We start from the raw sequence: 23040 nt of genomic DNA, 5'->3' as shown, positions 1-23040 counted from the left end.
ATACCTGGTCATAAAAATATTACAATAATAGCCATCAGTTGCTTTGACGTTTCGGAGCGTTTGACGCACAGACTACAAGTGGTTTGACGTTTACTTTTGTTTGTAATTTGTAATAATAATATAAGCGTCGGTTATTACAAAATACTTCACTGATGCATTTCACTGCTTGTCCATGAAAGAAATACTCGCATCAAAATATCTTGTTACCCTTGCTTGTTTACGGTTCTCAATAAAAATACGAAACTAACCTAATCATGGCGGCATTGCTTAAAAAGCGAGCTTTGGCCGAGTATGGACAAAATTTCCAGGTATTTTGAGAAAATTTATGTACATTGGATTGTTTGTTCACTTTTAGCGATGATTCAAAATCACTGATACAATTGATTTTTAGGAAGCCGCTGAGAAACGCGTAATGATATTTTTTTTTTCTAATTGACTCTTAAAGAAATGAATAATTTAATTGTTAAAACGATTTACGCTTCCTCTGTTGTAATATTTATCAACCGCGATTATATTTTGTTGCAGGAGCCGCTATTACACTCTCAGGCCAAAAAGTTGCATCTTGTAAAGAAACCTTTAATAGGAAGTTCTGCAGCAGCCTTTATAGGGTTGCTAGAGAAATGCAAGTCAAGTAATGACTCTCTACAGTTATTGTTACGCGTGTCGGACTCACTGCAGTTCCAAGAGTCTGATTTAGACGAGGCCGTCAAAAAACTCTCCGAGCATTTCCAAAATGAAGAGGAATCTGCTGTCCGAGTGAAAATATTATCTTTACTGTGCGATATCGGTCTAGAATGTTCCGGAGCGGACGTCGCTCACATGATAGAAGAAACGATATCTCTTTTAAAGAACGAGTCTTCGCACAAAGTAATCGCGCAGGGTATTTCCACAATTTTGAAGCTCGGGAGCAAATTGTCGGATGTTTCGCTGCACACGCGGCTTATCGCCGTCGCCAAGGAGTACCTGAAGGACACGAGCCACCAGGTCAAAGGGCAGTGTCTGCAGTTGGTCAGTGAGCTGTTTCCTGTCAGCCAGGAGGACAACGGCACAGGGCGGTCGGCAGAAGTGGAAGCCATTTTGAAACTGCTCGGAGACTACGCCCATTCACAGGTAAAGATATCCATCCAGTTCTATTTTCAGACGTCCACAAATTACAAGTTAAGAAGATAGTGAGACAACTATTTTAATGGTCACCTTAAATCAATTGTAATCACTGTGCGTTTTGTAATATAAATAATATAGATGTGCATAAATTAATTGTAAACATAAATATGTAGTGTTTAAAACTAAAATGTCAACTAATTATCTCTGTTTATTAAGTCAGCCTTCTTTGTTTATTCTCAAATATAAAAATAAAAAAGTATATTGTTAAGTGTCCTCGGCACGGGTAACCATAGTGAGGTCACCTTATTTTCATTATTAATCATAGTTTATAATGGAAAAAAAAAAATGAATAAATGAAATGAAATGAAATTACAGTCAAACTTTGTTATAATCAAATACCAATAAACCAATAAATAATGGTTAAATTTAGTTTGCCGCTTTCTCCATACATTTATTCACTTTTATAACGAGCTTCTTCTCGGACATACCGAACACAAATATTGTTACACATCTGGTATCAGCGCTGAATGGAGATAATCTGATTTTGGTTTCCGTTTCGTAGCAGTTGGTGACTTGCTAGATTGGTAAAGGTGGACCTGGATTTTAATGTTGCCAGTGTCCATAATAGCATCTTGTGATTATAAATAAACAAAGATGCATAGAGATAATATAGTTTTATATAATATACATACATTTCATAGTCTTTTTATCTAATTGAATCCTCAGCCTGAGAAAAGAAATATTTTTTTTTTTTAGTTGTGTTTTTGCAAACAAGTTCAAAGTTTGCTGCCAAAGTTAATTTTGAATTTAAAATAGTACCCAAATATTTCATTTCTATATAATACATACATCATTCAATGGAACAGGACGCAATAGTCAGATGTGGACATTCATCATTATATTAGATTTTCTCCTTCAATTGAACAGGATGCAAGGGTTAGATGTGAGGCGTTCCAAGCGATGCTGACTCTGCAGCATCGAGGGTTGGATCTGGACCCTCGATTGTATGACCAGGTGTGTCCGGCACTGTCTGATGACTACGAAACTGTGCGACAGGTGGCACTAAATATTGTGGCGCTTTTAGGAAACAAGTACCCTGAAAAGTAAGTTGAGTATAATTAACACATTCCTAGACAGTTTTTTCTCATAATAAACAAGAAATTGGTCAGATATCTCAATGGTCAGATATACAATGTAATATATACTTACTATTTTATGTACCTTTATTTACCTAAAAACATTTATATCTCACTATATGTAATTATTAATATTTGAATCTCACACCAAGCACAAGAGGTGTCTCTTTTTTGGTGTGGTATTCTGTTTCATCTTTTATTTTTTTTTTTTTTTTTTTTTTTTTTTTTTTTTATTTTTTATTTTTTTTTTTTATTTGGATAACCAACAGCTATAATTATCACATATTTATATAACAAAACAAATAACAAATAAGCCAATTACAGGTTTTCACAAGTAGCATCACAGTAAGTTAAAAAAGATTCTCGAACATAAAATGAATAGTAATTAAATGTAAATTTAAAAGAAAAGAAAAAAATACTACGAGTTATTTCGAAAGCAAACGCCGCACGTTATTAAGATTATTTTCAAATAAATCTATGTTAAATGATTTATGAATTACATTAAAATTATTAAAAGTTCGCCATAAATATGAATTTTGCCTATAATTAGATGAAACAAGAGGTATGTGAAGAAGAGGGTTATTTCTTAAAACTTTGGAAGGAACATTGATAGAAAGTTTGCAAAGTAGTTCAGGACAGTCAATTGAACCAGAGGCAATTTTAAGTAAATAAATTATGTCCGCTATTTCGCGACGTTTTTGCAGAGGCAGTAGGTGATGTTTTTTACATATATGAATATACTGGTCAGATTTAAACTCAAGTTTCAACCGGAAACACATGAACTTTACGAATTTTTTTTGAATATTTTCAATGCGTGATATCTGCACATTGTACATAGGATTCCATATTTGTGATGCATATTCTAAGTTGCTTCGCACTAATGTACAGTAAAGGATTTTAAGTGTCTTTGCCATAGTGAACGACGTAGAGCTACGCATAACAAAGCCAAGCGCACGCGATGACTTTTTTATGATGCTGTCAACATGGGTGTCAAAAAGTAATTTACTATCATGGAAGACACCTAGATCCTTTACACATAATGAGCGTTGGAGGTTTTGACCCTTAAGCACATAGTTAGTACGTAAAAATTTTACTTTGCGACTAAATGTAATAACTGAACACTTAGAAGGATTAAGGTCCAAGCAGTTGGAGTTGCAGTAATCCTCTAGACGGTCGAGATCTGACTGCAGATCAAAGACGTCAGCTGGGGTCTTGATTGTTGCAAAAATTTTCATGTCGTCAGCAAAACAAAGCAAGCGCGAAGAGGTAAAGCATTTATCAATGTCGTTAACAAAAATTATGAAGAGCAAAGGTCCCAGAAGAGACCCTTGAGGCACCCCGCTGGGGACCCGTACCCAACTAGAAATAAAATTATTAACCACTACCGCTTGCGACCTGTTGTCTATATAAGATGAAAACCATCTGAAGAGGTCACCTCTAATACCGATTTTAGTTAATTTTTTTAATAGTAATTTGTGATCGATTCGGTCGAAGCATTTACTGTAATCGGTGTAAATAACGTCTACCTGATGACCACCGTCCATTGAATCAGTAAGGTAATCATTAAGTAAGATTAAATTTGACACAGTAGATCTCCCTTTTAGAAAACCATGTTGAGATGGACTCAGTGAGTTTTTAATGGCGGAATATAGTTGGTTATAGATTATCCTTTCAAATACTTTAGACACTATACACAGTTTAGAAATTGGTCTATAATTGGCAATGTCGGTTTTAGGCCCTTTCTTGTGGACTGGTGTTATAAAAGCGGATTTCCAAATATGTGGGATTGTGCATTCTTTGAGAGATCTTTTGAATAGCAAAGTGATCGGTACACATATAGTACTAGCAGAATTTATGAGAAAACATGCGGGAAGGTGATCAGGTCCAGCTGATTTTGAAGTATCTAGCTTTAAGAGTAGATTTTTTACATAGTCTGTGGTAATCACTATGGAATTAATATCTGAGGTATACACATGAGACGAGGTAGATGAGGGATTAGTGGAATTTCTCGATTGGATACTAGCTGGATTTAGAAAAGTGGAGTGAAAATATTCAGAAAATGCGTTGCAAATTTCAATACCAGTGTTTACTCGCATATTACCTAATACAAGACTATTAGGAATACAGTTAGATTTGGATTTGGACTTCACATACGACCAGAAATTTTTAGGTGAGTCCTCGATGGACTTTTCCACGAAGGCAATGTAAGAATCGTGACAATCCTTTTCAAGATGTTTGATTCTATCACGTAATAATTTAAAAGTTATTAGATTGGAGTGATTGCCGTAAGTCTTATATTTTCTTAAGTATTTATCCTTTTCTTTAATTGCTTTTACTAGCGCGGGGGAGTACCATATAGGATATGAACTGTTCAAAGTCTTAACAGCGGGTACAAATTTATCTCTCAGATTTGTAAAAGTATTGTAAAAAAAGTTTACGGATTCGTCAAATGATCTAATTGAGAATTCAGTATGCCAGTCGATGTTAGAGATTGTACTATTTATTGAATCAAAGTTTGCTTTATTAAACAGATATTTAGTTAGCGGTGCAGGCTTCAGGTAAGTAAGTTCAATAAATTGAGCATTAATGAAGAGAGCATTATGATGCGGGTCAATAGGTACCAATGGGTCCATACATTCACTAACATTAACAATGTCATTAGAAATTACCAAATCTAGGATCCGTCCGTGCTTATTAAAAATTCCATTAAATTGCGACAAGTTATGTGTATTCAATTCATCGATAAGTAGGTACTCATCGTGACTTTGAGCATTAGAAGGCAAGTATGAAACATTATCAGTTGAAAGCCACTTAATACCGCTCAAGTTGAAATCACCTATTATCAAATATTTGTCAAGCGGGTTATTAGAAATTGTCATATTTAACTTAGAGAAAAAATTTATCAATTGGTCGGAAAAGGAATTGCCTGATTTTTGTTTACATAGGTATAGAACACATAAGTGTAGTTTGGTGCGCGTGCGGGTACCTGCGAGATTAAGAGATAGCGTTAGCCACAGATCTTCAGCGCTGGAGTTGAATGTCGGCTGGGCAATAGCTGATATTTCTTTACGTACCGCTAGGAGAACACCGCCGCCCCGCGACTGTCCCGTTGCCGTGTAATCCCGATCGCGACGCCAAACCATATAGCGGCTGTCAAATAGTTCACTATCGGAAATGTTGTCGTTTATCCACGTTTCGGATAGAGCTATAATATCGTAACTAGATATGCTTAAATTACGTTGGAATATAGTAGTCTTAGAACGTAATCCCCTTACATTCTGGTACAGTATATTTAAGTTGGTGTTAGCCATAAGAAAGATCGTAAATATTAATTAACATAATTATGAAACAAATTAAAATAGAAACATGCGAGTATTGATTCCGAAGATTACCGGTAGGTAGTTTAAGCAGAAAAAAATAAATGTAATGTGTTAGAGCGGGCGAGCGGATATAGTTTGCAATAAATGTGCGAATAAAAGAGACATAAAGATGTAGATACTTGCGTTGTAGATAAATAAAGTTAAATTGTAAGTAAACATATGAGTATATAATAATATAATAAAGCGAGCGTTTGCTTTCGAAAACAGGGGTTACAAACACATTCAAAACAATCATTGACAGTAATGCGAGTACACAAAAAATACATAAGGAAAGTGCGAGCGGTATAAATAATAATAAACATATTAAACGAACTTGTTTAAATCGGTCTCAGTGTTTATAATGTGGACACTCGAAGTATCATTCAATCTTGCATGAATTTTGCCATATTTTACCCAAATATACTTATATCCCTTTTCATCCTTCAACTTGGATTTGGTCATCGTAAGGAGTTTCTTGGTCAACGGAGTAAGATGGTCGTTTATATATATTCGATTGGTCGAATGGAAGCCTAAATCGTTAGCTGATAAGTTTTTCATAGCGCGAGCGGCTGATGTGAAATCTTCCTTTAAATATCGATTAATAAAACTCACTATTATTGACTTCTCTTTAGAGTTATGAACCGGTACCCGTGATATATAATTTATTTGGGATTTAGGAAAAGTGTAGTCCACCTTTCGACTGATGCTGTCTAATATTGTGAATAGATTTTCGTCCTTTTTCTGTGGTACACCCTTTATTTCAATGTTGCTTAGTCTAGACCATTGATCTTTGACAGCCATCTCTGACTTAAGTCGATTCACGTCGTCTTGGATGCTCATGACTGCTACCTTGATTTCATCTATCTCTAGATATTTTTTTTCGATAGCTGTGATTCTTGTTGTGCAGTCAGTTAGTTTATTGCTGTTAAATTCGCAGGATGCTCTAAGATCCGCTAACTCACTTTTAATAAATTTTACATCTTCTATCAGAGTGGAGAGACCTGCCAGTTGACTTTTAGTATCAAGGATTTCACTTAAAATCATATCAAGTGATACCAATCTGGCTGGGGATTCAGCTAACGTGGATTTTTCGTAGAGCCTCTGGCTCGCAAACTCTTGGTTTGCAATCCCTGGTTTCACCGCGTTATCAGCCGTGTCTTGAGAAATCTGAATGCATAGAGTGCATTTCAGCGCCCGGCGTCTGTCAGCAGTGAGGCGTTTCGATGGTCCCTCAGGTAAACCGCCACACTTGTAATGGAGTGACCCTTTACACTCGCAGCACGTAAATGAATTGTTCGCAGTGATTAGCTCAGGGCACACGATGCATTTATTAGACATTTTGTACTCTACCCACAATCAAATTATAATTAGTTTAATAGTTGTTTACCGATTAATTGCACTGAATAAAGATTTATATTTTATACACCGTAACAGGACACGCACTGAATTCAATTTGGTTTAAGTTATGAAGCTCAAAATAACTTATTTAATGGTTAAAATGTTTTTTTTCTAATACGGATAAAACAATGATCACTATGGTTCTATGTTGAGTTAATGAATGTACTTTTGTTTATTTGTACTTTTGTCTTAACGTGTATTTCTTTTGTAAAATTTTGTATCCTATACAACATATTAAATAAAAAAATATATCTTAGGAGAATTCCACACAAGAAATTAATCGGATATCTTAAAAGAATTCTGAACAAAAATGTGATATGTGACGAGGATTCTAAACAAGAAATTGATCAGATATTTGAAGAAGATTCTGAATTAGAAATCGGTCAGATATCTCAATAGAATTCTCAACTTGGAATTGGTCAGATAACTGAGCAAGATATTGTTCTAATAGTTCCAAACAATTCTTTTTTAGAATTCAGAGAATTTTTACTTGGCTTTACACGGTACAACTTTCTATTCTGATTTTTTTTTTTTAAATATGTCCGTGGGCATTCACAAAAAAACATACGTTAGGCACACAATTTCAGAATATAAATGAATTTGGTATTATGTCTATGAGAAAGAGCGTTATTTGAGTTTTTTTTTTTAATGTCATAAATTTGTGTATTACATGGTACAATATTAAAATCTGCTCAGTTTTCTGACCTATTTTTAAAATTTGTGTATGTTTAAGCTTTGGTTTTTTCCTCATCTTATTTTTGCAAATTTTTAGCACTGTGGTCCTACCCGATGGAGAGTCTACCCTTCGCCTGGTGGATGATGCGTTTGTCAGAATATGCGGAGCTGTGAATGATTTGTCTATGAGCACACGTGCCCTCGCTTGTTCACTACTCGGGGGCATGCAAAAAGTTAGCCAGAAGTTCTTACACCAGACCCTGGACAAGAAACTCATGAGCAATATGAGGGTAATATATTTTAAAAATAAAAATGCCTTTTTAAAAAATTTACATTAATAATAGGCTATCATCTATCCTTTTGTTTTCACAGTCTCAATCCTGGGGATTAGTTTGCAGCAAAGTCCTGCATCTTGTCATCCACTGCGCTCTTTATTCTCTGCAGCCCTCTTCAGCTCAACCTATGAGGCACAGTTCAAGTCCTCGAATACTTATTCTAAATACTCCCGTCGGGAACATCCTCTATGATTTGTCCCCTCAGCCATTTCCTCTATTATGTCATGCAGGAGACCCCCATGGTGCATAATGTGGCCGATCCATTGGGCTCGCCTCTCTGAGATGGTTTTGATTAGGTATCTTCCTTCTTCGATTCTACTGAGAACCTCGTCATTAGTGGCATGGTCTCTCCAGGAAATTCTTAATATTCTTCTGTAGCACTACATCTGAAACGTAGGAAACCATAAACTAAAATGTCAACTAACGTTTCCTTATTACAGCCAAGATCTCGCTATTTCCTTTAGCGTTCTGTATTTCAGAATTTCCCATCTTTTGCTTTAATGTAACACGACATTACAGCGCTGTTTCCTGATAAATTTTTTAGCATAGTCTTTTAATTGACAATGATTTGTGTTCCAGCGCAAGCATACGGCGCACGAGCGTGGCGCCATGTTGCTGGCCTCGGGGGAGTGGGCAGACGGGCGGCGTTGGGGGCAGGATGCTCCGTGCGAGCGCTTGCAGCAGGCCGCTGTGTCCCTCATGGCGGGGGGCGCCGCAGGGGCCTTCGTGCATGGCCTGGAAGACGAGTTCCTCGGTAGGGGCTGGAGGATTAAATGCAATCTAATTTTATATCAATGCTTTAATGTAGACGAGATAGAGGCAACTAGAGGCACATGGGTTTATAAGCATGAGTTGGTGGGTTCGGGTGGTTTAATGGGTTTGAGTGAACAGATCCAAGGAAGTGGTAGGAGTGAGTGGGTTGTAGAACGTTGGTGAGTGGACTTGAATGAGTGGGGGGTTTCACTGAGTGAATTTGAGTAAGTGGTTTGTGCTGAGTAGAAGTGACGTAGGATGACTAGGCAGAAATGAGTAGAGATGGATAGTCTCGAGTAAGTGTGTAGTGAGTGTGAAAGGTTTGTTCTGGATATAAATGAGTGAACAGAATTGAGTGAGTGCATGCGTAAGCTCGAGTAAGTGTGCGGTGAGTAAATGGGTGGGTGACTAAGTGTTTTGTTCTGGGTAGAAGTGAGTGAGTATGGGTTTGAGTGGGTTGAGGAAAACAAATGCTTCATTTTTTATAGATTGATTGACGAATTGTTGATTTTTTGCAGAAGTCCGTTTATCAGCCGTGGAATCGGTTTGCCAGTTGGCCTTGAATAATTCCACCTTCGCCATCACATCCCTGGACTTCCTCGTGGACATGTTCAATGACGAAATCGAGGATGTGAGACTCAAGGCCATCGACAGCCTGACTAAGATATCACAACACATAGTGCTAAGGGAAGATCAGTTGGAGACTATACTCGGAGCTTTAGAGGTAAAAATATACATACTGTTATATTTTAAAAAAAAATATTATTTTAATTTTAATTTTTTATTTTATTTCATTGGAAAGCCAACAGACATTTATACATTTATAAGAATCAATTATACCATAAATACATATCATAAAGTCCAATTAGATGCTTCCACATAATATTGTTATTGTAAATGTTGTCACATAAACATTATACATAACATAAAATAACTTATCATACAAAACTTATAATATTACTAGAAATGTAAATGAATATTGGTCACACAGTTGCACATTACAATAAATAATACAACTATAGTTGACCATACAGTGTTCATTTATTATGTGCCCACATACAGAACTGCACATAACCTGCATAATATAGGCTGCGGATTCAAGGCGCAACATCATAACTTGAATTATTTTTGGAAATTTCACTTTTAAAGGAAGTTAAAGACATGTTATTAATATAAATACAATTTAATTTCTGACTACACATATGGCAGGTTCAATTTACAAATGAATTTTGAAAAGATTTAGTTGAACATTTAGAAATTTTAAAAAGAGATTGGTTTTTGGTCTGCGTTACTGGGGCTCTAAAATTAATAAGTGACAGAATCTTAGGGCAATCTATCATGTTATTCAAAGTTTTATACATAAAAATGGCATCAGCCATGTTCCTTCGAGTTTGGAGAGTTTGGAGTTTAGGTAAGTTTATAGATTCATCTGGACCTCTATTCTGAGTCAACCGTCTAAAATTGCAATACGATAAAAATTTTGATTGTATAGATTCAATTTGATTAATGTATTTTTTGTATTGAGGGCTCCAAGCGGGAGATGTGAATTCTAATTGACTTCAAACAAATGTAAAGTAAAGAGTTCTAAGAGTGATTGAATTCTCTCCCTATACGGAAGAGGAAACCTATTATTTGGTATGATTTTTTCACAATTGAGTTGACATGTGCCTCAAACGTTAACTTATTGTCAAGTAGAACCCCGAGATCCCGCATCTCATTAACTTTAGTAAGTTCTTGATAGTCAAGGCAATAATTATGGATGATTTTAAAGTTGTTCCTTGAAAATGTGAGCACAGAGTTTTATTTTACTGGTGTTTGACAAATTGCAAAGATGTGGAATGTTCAAACATAACTTTTTAATGTTAAACATTTTTTTTAGGATTTTTCTATGGATGTTAGAGAAGGCTTACACAGAATGCTTGCATCCAGTACTCTGGCTTCAAAAGTGTGCTTAGAGATGTGTGTCAATAAGATACTTGACAATTTAAAGAAGTATCCACAGGTTTGTGCATAGTGTTAATGTTTATTTTATGTCGGTGGTTTCTAACCTGGGAGGCGCGGACTATTGCCAGGGCAAGCGCCAAAATTATTTAATAAAAAAACAGTTTTCATACCATAATATCTACAAATAAAATAAACTTTACATCGTAACATAATAGTAAAAATTCAGAGAATGAATGTAATTTTTTTTTACTATTTAATACATGTGAAATAGAACCAGAATCTTGGAGCAGTGTTTCCGACTCGATGGCTACTCAGCCCTGGCTAGAACACCCCAGTTGGGAGGTGAAAAGGCCATAAAAAATAAAGATTCGTATTCATATATTGCCGAATTTGGTTATAACGATCACGAAAATAGCGAGATATCGGATACAATGAAGAAACATTAGTTGACATTTTAGTTTGTTGTTTTCTCCATACATTTATTCACTTTTATAACGAGCATCTTCTCGGACATACCGAACAAAAATATTGTCAACAGCTGAGCAAAAACTCTTCAATTGTTTAAAAATATCATTGTCAAATAAGAAATAAAATCCAAATGGGAAACTAACTTATTACCGATGCCGCTGGGCATTGGGATCGGTTTGCGTTTATGATACTATGTAAGTGTCTAAGTACCTAAGTGGTGTTTTGGCCGACAACATTGACAAAGTATCACAAATATGGTTGGAATTGCGTTTAAAAAGTCCAAGCCTTGTGAACTTAGTAAGCACAGGCTCGGCACCTCATTACAATTTACAACTTCTTTTGTAGTTTATGAATGACATCCTCGTTTCGAGGGTTTTTACAACGTTCTTTTCAAATGTTCTATGGTCAATGCACAATGAACATTACGAGTGGGTGATGTCAGATAAGTCAAAACCTAACTCTTGAATCATAAACATGACTACTAACAAGCAGAAGTGTTCAAATTTGCGAAAAAGTGGCAATTATTTGTAAAATTGAACGTGGCGCGAAATATGTTGAAGTGTGTAAAAAGTTTTCTCTATCCTTATAACATTGTGAAAAAATACGAATGTTTATTTATCTGAATTTGAAATTTAGAAACTGGTATGTTTGCAAGCATTAATTATAATTATCAAAAGTGACAATATGCAATGGCGATTGGATTAAAAAAACTTTTATCTGGCATAATGAGTAATGCTTATAACGAGAAAATTTAGTCCGTCCCGTCTTCCTCGTAATGACCAAGTTCGACTGTGGTTTAAAAAGAAATTACTTATGTTCTAGGATAAGAAGTCCACATATCGGTGCCTACAGAAGATAGGAGCTGCCCACCCTGAGCTAACTCTTCCTCTTGTGCCACAGTTTCTGAACATCCACCCGTTCTTTGACATGCCACAGCCCGATGTTGAAGACCCGGCCTGTATCCTTTATATTTAGTCTTTGTATTTAGCTTAATCCTTTAACACAAAGCCTAATATTTTAATATTTAAACATTTTGTAAGTGTTGCTAGTAGAACATATAATGCAGATAACAATTCTGTGGAATTTAGGTAAAGAGGTACATGTTATTATTAGCTAATTGTGCAGGGGAGCCATTTAATGTTTCTTACTGGTTTATTCCATACGCCAATACGGCACTCCATTCTCCTCTTTGCACCCCCCCGAGAGACGCGGCATGATGGGTGGTGAGCCTTATCGCTGCCTACAGGCATTCTCTCGTCTTCCTGCCCTCCTACTTAATTGTAATATTTCGCATAACTACTTACATACTACCTACACTTATGATTAAAATATTAACTTACGCTCTTACAATACAACGGAAATACAATTATATTACTTAACACTAAAATACACACAAATATCAAACGCTTAACTTCACAAAAGTCACTTAGTACTAAAATTGTCATAAATCATCCACTCATTGCGTCCCTATTTCTTCCCCTGTCACCTTCCGTGCTTCCGTCTGCGGTGGCCGGTCTTCGCTGGCACAATTTCCAGATGGTCCACTGTAGCTGTAGAATCCGTCCGGTGCGGCCCTCGCCCGCCTGCACATGGTGCGGCGTGACCGGCTTCCGAGAACTACGGCCTCTGACATGTGTGGGTGCACAGGCGCCCGGCCCGGTATTGTGACTCTTCCCGCGCTGTTGCTTTACGTTCTCGCCAAAATGGACACACAATTTTGTGCATTATTAACATCACAATCGCATCTCAATTTTTTACAAATTGTCTTCCACTCTCGCATATTAAAACATATTATTAAACGATAAACACAGGTCACTTGACATTTTTTACTGTTTCCATACAACACTGTTTAGTTTGTTTAGTTTGTTTGTTCATTCACTCTTAACTTATTTAACTTGTAGAGGCCTCAATTGTCTTCTAATCTCACATATTAACAACATATTATCACTATTATTATATTATATAAAGATCACTTGACATTTTTCACAGTTTCCATACAAAATTTACTCATTTATTTTGTTTTTTCACTATTAAATTAAATAACTTGTAGGAGCTTCACACAACTGCGACCGGCCGGGCCGGTTTACCGGGCCGGTTTGTGGGATTTTGGTCGAATGTGTGGGAAATCAATGTATGACAGGGTTACGAATGATGAAATCAGGCGAGAGTGTAAATCTGAGACAAGTATAATTGATAAGATTAAGAAAGGGTCTCTGAGATGGTTTGGTCACGTAGAACGAATGGACGACGAGAGAATGGTAAAACAAGTATATATGGCAAAAATGAACGGCAACGTTAGACGAGGACGACCAAGGAAGACGTGGCATGATCAGATAAACCAAACTCTTAAGTCTGGTCATGTCAAAAGCAGACAGAACCGAAGGGCATGTATGACAAGATGTATGAATGTGGAAGAGGCTAGGAGTGTATGCCAGGATAGACGTGTGTGGCGGTCCATTCTCTCTGCCTACCCCTACGGGGAAATGGCGTGATGGTAGTAGTAGTAGTAGTGGTACTGGTTTATTTCTTAAACATCCAATTTTGGTGAAAATGAAACTTAAGAATGTAATACGCAGAGCTGTACAAGTCATATTGTGTTTCTTCTCATGTTTGGTTTTTCTTATTGCTTGTTCTACAGAAATTGATTAAAAATAAAAAGTTATTCTCATTTTTTATTTTTTAAAATCTTTGACTCTCTTGAAAAATTGGTCCTGGTTCAGTGGTTGTTCCTTTTTATGAACGGGTGGTCCAGTACTTAAAATATGATGACAAATATCGTGTTTCAGTGCTTGTTTGAAAGATTCTGGCCTTGTTAAATCCTGGGGTACTGCAGTAATATTTTGTGATCAGCATTATTAATGTCCACTTTCTTCCATGTGGGTCAACAAGTATTTGTTTAGCACGCAGAAAATCAGCACCAATAATAGATTGTCTAACATCTGCTTTGATGAATGTTCATTTGAAGGGTCTGCATAGGCCTAGATCCAGGGTTAGTGTCTTTTATTCGTACATGGTGATATTCGTTTCATTTGCTGCATAGAGTTTGACGGGGTACCTCCACTTTTTTATAAGAGTATCTCCACTCTGCCCCTTGCGCCAGTCTAGCGACGACTGCCCAATATGAAACAATGCATATTAAGATACCTTGAATGAAATACTATTCTAAATTGTTGGTACAGTCTTCACATAGTAGCCAGGCTCTTTAAACCTGGGTTTGGAGGGCGAGAACTATTCACGGGGATTTCTCACAATAGCACTGACTCCACCTCTAAGAATAAAAATAAACGCCTCGGTATGGAATAGGCATAGGTGACAAATATAAGTCTTTATTGAGAGGGCAGCACATTTCTAATACATACCGAGGTCTTTAACCCTAACTCTAGAATGGTGGCGGTGCCAAGAAGGGCCGCTTTCCGCAGTTAACGTCCGTTACATACACTAATCTACTTCATTACAATAAAAATATACATTTATTCTCTTTGCTCTTCTTTAGATTTTTTATTATTTCTACTTTGTTTTCCTTGACCAAATCTCAGATATCTGTATACTGATTCTTGTACTGAACGCTGCTCAGCATTCCAATGCCATGTTACAGCTATTTGAGGAGCACACGACCAAACATTATTCCTACCTACGAGACACGATGCCCAGCCTTGTTCCCCCCCTACCAATTGGTAAGAGACTTGTACTGAACGCTGCTCAGCATTCCAATGCCGTGTTGCAGCTATTTGAGGACCATACAACTAAACATTATGCCTACCTACGAGACACGATGCCCAGCCTTGTTTCCCTCTCTAGGGGCTTGTACAAATATTTTAATAGTTTCCTCTTCAGTTCTGTTTCATGAACATGCTGTTGTTTTTAAAAATAATACGCACTATAAATTCTGCCATGAACTGTGTAATATCAGTTCTAAAGGTGGTTCGAAACTGCATTATTTCATTATTCTCGGACTGCCACTTGAAATTGACTGTTCACCTTACCTCTCATCTAACAAAAATGATCCTGTTGCACTGCAATTGGACTACTCATGCAGTGTCCTATGCACCACTGGGTGCAGATAAGGAAAATATTAGAGGTGCACCAAATATGGATTATTTGAACTGAACCAAATATGAACATTATTTGCTTTCGTGGTTACCAAACCAAATATTCGCCCGAATTATTCTGTTCATTACACTTGTGGTAAATCGCGCTAAACAAGTTTGTACAGGTTTGTACGGAGAAAAGTATAGAATCCTCCAACTTTTACTAATGGGCAAGATTGAGGGACAACGTGGATTTGGCAGAAGGCAGGTCTTAGCTGGAAGTCTTAGGAAGGAAGGTCTTATTTGCGCAACATAAAAGTCTGGACCGGAATGAGATGTGTGGGAGAGTTGTTCCGGGCAGCGCAAGACAGAGGCCCTTTTAGAAGTGATTGCCAACGTCGGGGACACCTGATATGGAACAAGAAGAAGATAAATTTTAAGTGTATAAAAAAGTTATTCAATTTCATATATGTATGCAAATTTTAGCTAAATTTCTGTTCTTTATTTGCCAAAATTCCGTACCTTTACTAATAATTTATTATTCGTTAATGCATTTGAACAGTAATTTTAATAAATATAATAATCAAATACATTTCGATTTCAGGTGACTCTTTTATGTCTGCAACTTCTGGTTTGAACATGGATGTCTCCTACTCAGTAAAGGGTGATGCTCAGATAGCAACCAATACGCAGAACTTACTAAACACTATAATGACTAACGTTGACAGTGCTGGCACTTCTACAAGAGTTCGAGCCACATTACTTGAAGCTGCTCAAAACCAGCTTAATAGGTATTTTATTTTGTTGATAATGTTAGGCCTAAGCCAATTACAAATAAAAATACACAAATAAAAACTTCACACACGGGACGAAAAAACGTTTAACAATGATAAAACAAGTACAAAAAAATAAGGGTTAGCAGTGTATACCCCTCAAAAAGTGTTGTTGAGGTGTCAGCAGACCGAGACTGGGGTGGTTAGATGATGTCGTGGCAGAATGTCGGGCTCTGGGGCAGCAAAACTGGAAGGTAGCAGCCAAAGACAGGGCACGATGGAGACGTTCCTCGGAGGAAGCTAAGACCCACCGAGGGTTGTAACCTCAGAGTAATAACGCTCTACCGGCTATAGAGCCGTTCATAAGGATAAAATCCATTCTAGGATTATCAATCACGAAGTTAGCTACAGTTTGCAGCAAAACAGTGCTTGCAAAATTGCAATACTTTCATTCTATGCAATAAGGGTTATGATATGACAAGCGTTTGTCACATTTGGCGGGTATTTCGAGGTCTAGACAGGTGTGCGGCCGGCATTGTTCTGAGACAGGCATTTTTAATTGGGTCATCTGAGTATTTGACACAATAGCAGCTACCCCCCCCCCCACTCATGGCCTTTAGGGGATAAATTATCTAGAGGCTGGCAATGTTGGCCACTCCCCCCGTTCCTAAGATATACATTTTTCTGAAAAATCAGACATTTTAGGCACCATGTGCAGGCATCTCTTTATTTTGAAATGGTAATTCTAAATGCAATTGAGCAAAATCTCTGTATGCGGGTCGCCCATTATTACTTTGATGTTTTTATATATTTTTTATATATATTTGGACCCCTGTATTTAGTAGCCTTACATGTCATGTACAAGGCTAAGGGACTCAGAAAAAATATTTTTGTTTTTCTTGGAAATGGGATGTTTGATCACTGATTTTGGTTTATTACCTTTATGAGTCCAATTACCATTGTTGCAAAGTTCTAGAACAATGGTGCGTGATAACTACTTTCAACTACAGTGTGAATATCTGTTTAGGATATTCCATCTTTCTTGCATTCTGCTTCAAGATTATGGCGTTGTAAACTAAAAAATGGGCACTGAAATAACAGATGTTCAATACTCTGTAAAGAAATATCATCGCGTGGACAATAGTCATCATTCCAATTTAAATCCATATAGGTAACTTCTCATAGCTCTGTGTCCGGTAAAGATTTGAGTCGTTTCGAAAGTACTTTGGTGATGACGACGGAAGTTCGCTGCATCGGCCAGCGTTGGGAAAAACATTTTAGTGATTTTACCTGTAGAAGAAGCGCAGTAATGATCCTCCCAACGCTGCTATTTTATTTTGTGCAGCGTTTAGCAAAGCTAAGGGTAAATTCTGAGAAGATGGATGCTGTTCTTTTACAAGTTGCGGCTCTTGCTCGTTCATCCGCTCTCTCATTTCCTACGATACCAGCATGTCCTCTTATCCACGGTGATACTTTGATGTTGTAACGCTGAGGATAGATAAACAGTCAATATGCATATACTTTAATAAGAATAACCCTTTCTAGAGGCTTGTCAACTGGAGGTTATAAAAAATACAACACAACACCCAGACCAATTGAGAAAAATTCTTTCTTGGTTTTTTGGTGATTTTCAGTAATGTTTCTACACCAGTCTTTTGATTTGTCTTTGCTTATAATATTTTGATTTCAGGTTGGCTGAGATAGAACCTTCGGTTAGCGGTGCAGCTAACTTCACGGCTCTTTATATGGGGAGTGAGTTACTGCTTAGCTCAGTTCTGTCCAATCGCTTGTGGAACAATCCGACCGCTCTGGCGTCGCCGCAAGGAATTATCATCAAGAATAATATTGCCACACTCATCAACAACTGCCTCAAGTAACTTGACTTATTTTAGACTCTTAACCTTTTCTCCAGAGAAATATACACTGTGAAAGCTGATACACCACGGATGTAGAAGTGCCCTGAGTATATGTTAAAATAATTACTCTGCATGTTTCCTTCTAAAAGCTTCCTTCCCAATAAACCTGAATTCATGTGAGAGTTTCCTTCCTAGAATCATGTTTATAAGTTTCATTTTCAAAAAACCTGAATACACATGAAAATTTACACCCTAATTTTATCTAATACTATACATTCAAATACTTTGGGAATGGCAGATAATATACAAATGGGTCTGTAATTTATACATGCAATATATGTATTTCTCTTTTGCAGACTTCAGCACCTATTTGTAGGCTGTACTATTAGTGACCAGTCGGCCGTGAAGCAGCTGACCCTGCGTGCTCTCTCGCTGCAGTTGGTTTATATAGTCCGTGGGAGTAACCAGTCCGCGCTGGCCCTGTGCCACGCTCTCATGCAGGAGATTGAAGATTTAGACAAATTTCTCTCGGAAAATAGTAATTATATTTTTACTACTTTGTGATGTATTCATTTATCAGTTTATCGTTTCTAGTTTTGCGTTCATTACTTGGGTAAACTAAAATTACAATTAATCAATGCAGCCAATGAAGGAATCACACTGGCTCAGAGACACACTTTTATTGTTACAAAATATTGTAGATGCAAGTAACTAAGATTTGTTTTTGCTCAAAAATGTTTTGTAATATGGATATTAGCCTTATGTTTGAATATGATTTATTTGCATCATCGTCATCATCATCATTAGCCCTTTCGTGTCCAATGGTGAACATAGGCCTCCACTTTACATCTCCACATCTCCCTATCCTGAGCGAACCGCATTCAACCGCTTCCGACACCTGTCTTTTCTCATTAGACCACCTTACCTGAGGCCTGCTGATACTTCTTCTACCTGTTATGGGTCATCATTCCAGGACTTTTTTAGTACACCTTGAGTCTGTGGTTCTGGCTATACTACCAGCAAATAAATAAATATGTTTTTCTTTAGAAATTCTCTCAATTTAAGATCAATTATTTAAAAAAAAAACACACCCATGAATAGGCTTGATTGTGTTCTGGAGAAATGATTTATGTATTTATTTACTTTTGTAGATTTGGATCCTGACCAGTTCACTATCGGAGTGTTCCAACAGATCTCATTCCTGGTGGAGCCCAAACCGGGGCCGGTGGCTCGGTGCCTGTTACCACTGTTGCAGAGTGTACCGCCTTCCCAAATCCCTTGGCCAAATGTCAATGTAAGCTTTATTTCACAATATAATATCTGTACCTCGGCAGACGGATGCAAATCCAAAATTAGATGAAATAACATTTCGATTTTCGTATCTAGTTTATGATTAAGTCCATTGATTTCGATGAAATGTAAGTCTTATAATGAATGAACCAATGTAAAAAGGTACTGAATACACAAATTAATGTTACAAATTATTAGAATTCACTTAGAGAAAGTAGATTCTTTAGGCTTGTGTTGAACATTTGACGTTTGGATTTGCATCTGAAATACTGAAAATCTGAACCCAATATTTACTATATTTATAAAGATATTATAGTTGTTAGACGCAATGTGTACTAGTTACACATCACCAGGGAGGGAGGTTTAGTAAAAGTCTTTCTTTCAATTTTGATATTGAACGGCAAAAAATATCTACAGAGCTAAATTCATTGCCAAGTTTAAGTATCTGAATAGGCGAGTGAATGTAATAATTGGTAGTAGATTTTATTTCATTTAAATTATTTATTGTCAATTCTTGATGGAATTCCATTGTAATGATGTAATAACTTATATTTACATATACAATGTACAATGTACCTACACTTAAGATAATATTTAGTTTTATATAAATTATCCTTACACTGTATAATATTCACCAGTCTGAAGATGCCCATTAGAGTTTGAAAGCGCTAATTGGTCAAAATAAATAAGTGGAAGTGTACCAAGTATTTTTAAATTATTAACTTATATGTAAATATAAGTTATTACATCAGTAGTAGATTTGTTGATAGCGCTGCCTGTGTATGTCGCGTACTAGTTTTGGGAACATTAAATGTTACGAGATTCGTTAAATCAAGGACGTCCAAACAGTCATTGATATTTTTATTTAAAATCATAAAAAAATTACTTATTGTCCTTTTACTAGAAAATATTTTTAAATTATGTTGGAATTATAATTAATTTTTTCAATGGGAATGATAGTTTACATTGAAATTTATACTGGTGAGACTTATAAAATGGAGACCAAATTGCGGAATATTCCAGATTGGATTTTCTAAAACAAGTCCATTACTAGATTTTAAATTTAACAGCCGAAATGGGTGGAGTCGTATAAAAAAAAACAGTTGCTAGAAAACACCACATAATAATTTATTTTTTGTTTTTGCGCAATTTGTAATTAAAATTTGAATGGAGCGAATTCTATGTCCAGATAAAGATGTGCAGTTCCTGCATACTGGATCCCACCGGGGAGACGGAGACGGCCATCAAGTTCACGGCCGGCCTCGTGGCCGCCGTCCCCCTAGAGGCCGAGGTCCTCCACGCTCGCGACCCTGCGGCCCTCAGGGTCAAAGTCAAGTATCCCGACCAGCACACTCGGGTGTCCGTACCCCGCGCCGGAGATCTGAGGAGACTTCACGATGAAAGTGAGTCGTGTATTAAGTTTTATTGCTTCTCCTCGAATAAAAAATATAATCCAAATGACAAATCCAAAAAAAAGGTGTCAATTTATTGAGGGGAAATATTTGAATTCAACACAATTTTTTTAAGCAAGAGTGTTCCTGTTATTATTCTCTGTTGTGATTTAATCTATTGTTCTGTTGTAGATATTTAAAAAAAAATGGATTCAATAAATCTGTGTCTTGGATCTAAAAGGGCCAATGTCAGAATATATTTTTTTCTTGCCAACATTTTGTAGAGGGTTAGTGCCAATAAAAAAAATATACATATTTACCAATTTTATATACTCACACATATGTGATTGTGTTTTTTTATTGTTTGTAGTTTTAAACACCTCAAACAGTTTATTATAACAATATAGATTACACAAACATCACTCTGTCAGATTTAAAATTTACACTAAAAATGCATTATGTAACTTAGTAGACATTATAATAATAAATATGTACACCTCCCTTCCCCTCCTTATCCTCTCTTCAGGCATTCTTGTCCTAATCCCGCCCAATTTACAGTAACTTAATGTTCTAAAAATAAATATTTAAAAATCTTTGATTATTGAGTACATGAAAATAACATTTTTATATGTATAAATTGTATGTATTTATTTGAAATGTAATATATTTTCTTTACTAACTTTGTATACTATGTGGAAATCTGTCATTAGTTCTGAGTTTATACACTATATCTGTTTGTTTACTATAAATATGTATGTAGAACTGTTGATTTCCCAAATAAAATAAATAAATGGAAAATATCTGTGAAATTACTCTCCTGTAATGTATTTACGAAAAAATAATATTCCGCAGCCGACAAGTCAGAAGATGGCACCAACCTTCGCCTGCTGACCAAGGTTCTGATCTCTCACCAAGTGTGGACGGAGTCCTGCCCTATAGAGATATCGCTCTGCCTGGCGGTGCCTGACCAAATTGGAGCAGGAAGAAAGGAAGCCTCTCTCATAGACCTTTGCAAACCCGTCAAAGTTAACATAGCGCCAAAACCTATCAAGAGGGGAATTTAAAAATACATTTTACCTGACTGCATATATGAAAAAGTGTTATTATATTAATTTGAATATGCAGAAAGACACAGACATATAAAACCAATGGGGAAATAATTGTTCTTAATTATTTACATACATGTATTATAGTCATATATATATGAAAAAAATGTAAAATTTATAATAAATACCAAATTATTATCAACAACTTATAAGAGAATATTTTGACTTTTATGTAAATTGCATGCAATATTTTGAGTTTGTCCAAATTTTTGTAGACAAGGACTGGATTTAACTCCCTGGGGAGCTGCTTATATTAACATATTTGATGAATCTCACCCGCATAAATAAAGGTTTCAGCTCTTTAACTTCACAAACATCAACAGATAAAAGAATTGAAGGAATATAGATGTTCAAATATATAGGCAGAATGTTGAATGTTACACAGTGTGTAAAGTGGCCACTTGAACCAGCCATTGACAGGTCATAAGCCCTGTAGATGCCTGGACTTCTATATTACCTTCTCTTAAATGTTCTTCATCTCTGTTGTAATATGTTAATAAATTGTATGCAAAAACTTACTCTAGTAATGTCATTTTTTTTTTTTTTTTTTATCTAACGTTGTTTTCAACAAAGCTTCATGTTACAACTACATGATCCGGACCGGACTTGAGAAGCTTAGAGAGCTGAAGCTCGGTGCATGCGGTGACTATCATCTGTTGGGGTGCTGACTTGAATCGGGTTGTGGTCCTGTGGTTAGTGTTTTGGATTCACGGATCGCAGGTCCGAGGATCGAACCTCACTCTACCCTAACATGATTCCCATTTTTTAATACTGAGTTATATACAACTCGTTGAAAATGGCACCAAAATTAAAATATTTGGATAAATCATAAAAATGCTAGTATTTATTTTTTTATAAATATTTTTAAAATGCATATTTTGAATTCAATAAATAGTGATTTTTTTGTGGTCCCGTTATATACAGGGTAGTGTCATGAAGAAAAAATGATATCATCAATGTTTTGAGTATGTTCAAATGTTTGTAGACATGCTGGACTTCACCTCCTAGGGAGTTATCAAGATAAAAAGTATAAAAAAAGTGTAAAAATTAAAAAGTTTTTTCAGGGGTTGTAGACAACTAGAGTAGGTGAAATAATTCAGCCAGATGAATCTCCCCAACATCAATAAAGGTTTCAGCACTTTTGCCATACAAAAGTCAACAGATGGAAGAGATGAGGAAATGGGGATGTTTAAACGTAGGCAGAATGGTGAATGCACAGTTTGTAAAGTGGCCACTTAAACCAGCCAATGATAGGTCATAAGCTTCAAAAATGTTTTCCCTCCCTGTGGCAATAAATTTAGACAAAAAATTATGTGCTTATTCATATTTTTTTCCATTATTAACTATAATAAAAATACTATTACCTTCGGTTGCATTCCATCAGCAACACTACCAATAGTCCTACTCCCTAGCGTCCATGAGTG

General features: G+C 36.2%; 1 protein-coding gene across 1 annotated transcript; it reads left to right on the top strand.

Annotated features, from left to right (window-relative positions):
* The first annotated feature begins 29 nt into the window (after positions 1-29).
* IntS4 (integrator complex subunit 4) lies at positions 30-21768 on the top strand. Its single transcript, XM_088226771.1, has 15 exons — positions 30-308; positions 526-1110; positions 2032-2207; positions 7770-7962; positions 8587-8761; positions 9279-9484; positions 10640-10762; positions 11995-12130; positions 14709-14846; positions 15805-15991; positions 17664-17846; positions 18186-18367; positions 18981-19123; positions 20309-20522; positions 21363-21768. The coding sequence occupies exons 1-15, from the start codon at positions 255-257 to the stop codon at positions 21572-21574; spliced, it is 2907 nt and encodes a 968-aa protein (XP_088082897.1). The 5' UTR covers positions 30-254; the 3' UTR covers positions 21575-21768.
* Positions 21769-23040: the final 1272 nt, after the last annotated feature.

The sequence above is a fragment of the Micrasema longulum genome, unplaced genomic scaffold, assembly GCF_059751315.1.
Source record: "Micrasema longulum isolate JH-2025_06_02 unplaced genomic scaffold, ASM5975131v1 h1tg000469l, whole genome shotgun sequence".
NCBI lineage: Eukaryota > Metazoa > Arthropoda > Insecta > Trichoptera > Brachycentridae > Micrasema > Micrasema longulum.
Note: the sequence above shows the minus strand (reverse complement) of the source record. Positions and strands in the feature narration are given on the sequence as shown.

What these genes read in the sequence shown, in the direction of transcription:
- IntS4 (XM_088226771.1), top strand. Translation starts at nt 255, where the DNA reads ATGGCGGCATTGCTTAAAAAGCGAGCTTTGGCCGAGTATGGACAAAAT. An exon ending in CCTGGAAGACGAGTTCCTCG is followed by an intron (nt 8,762 to 9,278) that starts GTAGGGGCTGGA and finishes GATTTTTTGCAG; the next exon opens with AAGTCCGTTTATCAGCCGTG. An exon ending in GCTCAAAACCAGCTTAATAG is followed by an intron (nt 15,992 to 17,663) that starts GTATTTTATTTT and finishes TTTTGATTTCAG; the next exon opens with GTTGGCTGAGATAGAACCTT.